Source organism: Mandrillus leucophaeus, unplaced genomic scaffold, assembly GCF_000951045.1.
Source record: "Mandrillus leucophaeus isolate KB7577 unplaced genomic scaffold, Mleu.le_1.0 Scaffold857, whole genome shotgun sequence".
Lineage (NCBI taxonomy): Eukaryota > Metazoa > Chordata > Mammalia > Primates > Cercopithecidae > Mandrillus > Mandrillus leucophaeus.
The window spans coordinates 494,971-497,019 of NW_012109330.1; the positions used below are offsets into that span (position 1 = coordinate 494,971).

The window sequence follows — 2,049 nt, forward strand, 5'->3', positions numbered from 1 at the left end:
GGCCCCCTTTTCGCCTTCAAAGCCATCTACCATCACCACCAGGTCCACATGAGAGTACTTCTTCCTGACCGTACAATCACCCCAAATCCTCTCTACTTTGTTGTCCGCATCCTAAGGAAACAGAGCAAGAAAGAAAGATACATGACATGTGATTTTATTTTTTTATTTTTAAATGAAATTACTTATTTATTTATTTATTTATTTATTTATTTACTTTTTTGAGACAGGGTCTTACTACTCTGTCATCCAGGCTGAAGTGCAGTGGCACAATCTTGGCTCACTGCAACATCAACCTTCCAGGCTCCAGTGATCCTCCCACCTCAGCCTCAGCTGGGACTACAGACAGGTGCGCGACACTACGCTCGGCTAATTTTGTATTTTTTTGTAGAGACTGGGTTGTGTCATGTTGCCCAGGCTGGTCTCCAATTCCTGGGCTCAAGTGATCCTCCTGCCTAGGCCTTCCAAAGTGCTGGGATTACAAACGTGAGCCACCACGCCAAGCTTGATATATGATTTCTTAATTCTACAACCACCGTCTTTCCAAACTTTATTCCACGAGCAACTTAGCTTTGTGATATCATCGCTTAACTTAAACACTACTGTGTCTCATAACTAGAGAAGGCAACTTGCTACTCAATGGAGAAGTAATAACTTACAAAGTTTGAGAAGTAATTCTAGCCATGAAACTGGGAATGATGATTTTCCAAGAGGTCTAGGGTATTCTCTTGTTTTTTTGTGTGTTTTTTTTTTTACCCTTTTAAATTACCTCTCAAATCCTGTACAAGGACAACTCTTCCCAGACAATCGACATTGCCTGGGGTGCAGAGGAGAATGTAGATTTTTTTTTTTTTCCAGGCTCTCATTGGTCCCAGGGCCACATGAGGGCGGACTCGGGGCCCTGACCTCCTGAGTCTGCTCATGGTCTGTGCTCTGCAGCCTCCTGCACACCCCAGCCTGCAGTGAGTTTAATGTTCACCAGGGAATGAATGAAAGAGGCACAGATGGGCCCTGCTCCGGTTGGGGTGTCAGGGAACAAAGGCTGGGCTCAGAGCAGCTTTGTGCAGGGGAAGCTCCCGCTCAGCAGGAAACTTTTATCATGCAGATTTCCCTTCGACCTGCAGCTTCTCAGCGGGGTGTGGGTGAGGGGGTTAGGTTGATTTAGCAGATCCCTCCTACAAGACGCCTGCTACCACGGGCAACTGCAGTGGGGGACAGCAGCCCTATTTAGAAGAGATTTCTGTGCCAGGAGTCTCCTCCTACCTGCTGTCTCTGCTACTTCCCAATCAGACAAGGATCTGACTCCTGCAATTCTCAATTGGTGGATAGAGGGAATATACAAAGAACCTGCTTCTGACAGAGAGTGCCAGTGTTCCACAGATCTCCTCTCGTCCCCGCCCCTGCAGAGACAGCAGCTACCTAAGGCTGCCTCCCACTGGGGCACAACCACCTACCTCATCGTTACTGATGGGCACAGAAGGGTGCAGAAGGTTCCCAATCTCTCGGAGGTTCTCAAATCGCTCTGCTTCCAGCTTTATCCGCTCCGCGTCGCACTTCAGGATGGCTTCATCAATGAGGAGTCGGACTTTTTTGATTTGTGAGACTTTCAGGTTCTGTAGATGAACAGGCCAGGCCCATTAGCAGGACAGCGAGGCAAGGACAGCACAGGAATAAGATCAGGTTACCCTAACCCTGTTGTGCTCTAAAGAGAGCTCTTGCGATAGCATTTTAAAAACTGGAAACGAAGACTTTTAAGAACTGAGATTGATTTCACACACGGATATATACAGTCTTGCTCTACAAATCCATCGGCATTTTTCCTTGGTGGTGCTTGAGGCAGAGATGGATAGTTCTGGCTACTCCTATTGTTCCCATACATCACAGAAATGTTAGTATTGCCGCTCTTATGAGAACTTTCCCTTAATCTGCAGTTTCTGATTTTCTTGACTGAACCAACTTAGCACTCTATTGATGTGCTGCATTTAACTGTTCTCCAGGAAGATTATAAATTTATTAGGAGTAAGAGATTTGTCTGAAGCATATTTTTGGATT

The 2,049-nt window shown here is 46.1% G+C and overlaps 1 protein-coding gene across 1 annotated transcript in view; it reads right to left on the bottom strand.

The window, feature by feature from the left end:
- The window catches only part of SARS (seryl-tRNA synthetase), a 31,572-nt gene that overhangs the window by 7,193 nt on the left and 22,330 nt on the right, over positions 1-2,049 (bottom strand). Inside the window, exons 3-4 of the mRNA XM_011968725.1 lie at positions 1,452-1,635; positions 1-111 (exon numbers count right to left, since the gene is read on the bottom strand). Of these exons, the coding sequence (XP_011824115.1) occupies positions 1-111; positions 1,452-1,635 (295 nt within the window). The remainder of the gene's footprint in view (positions 112-1,451; positions 1,636-2,049) is intronic.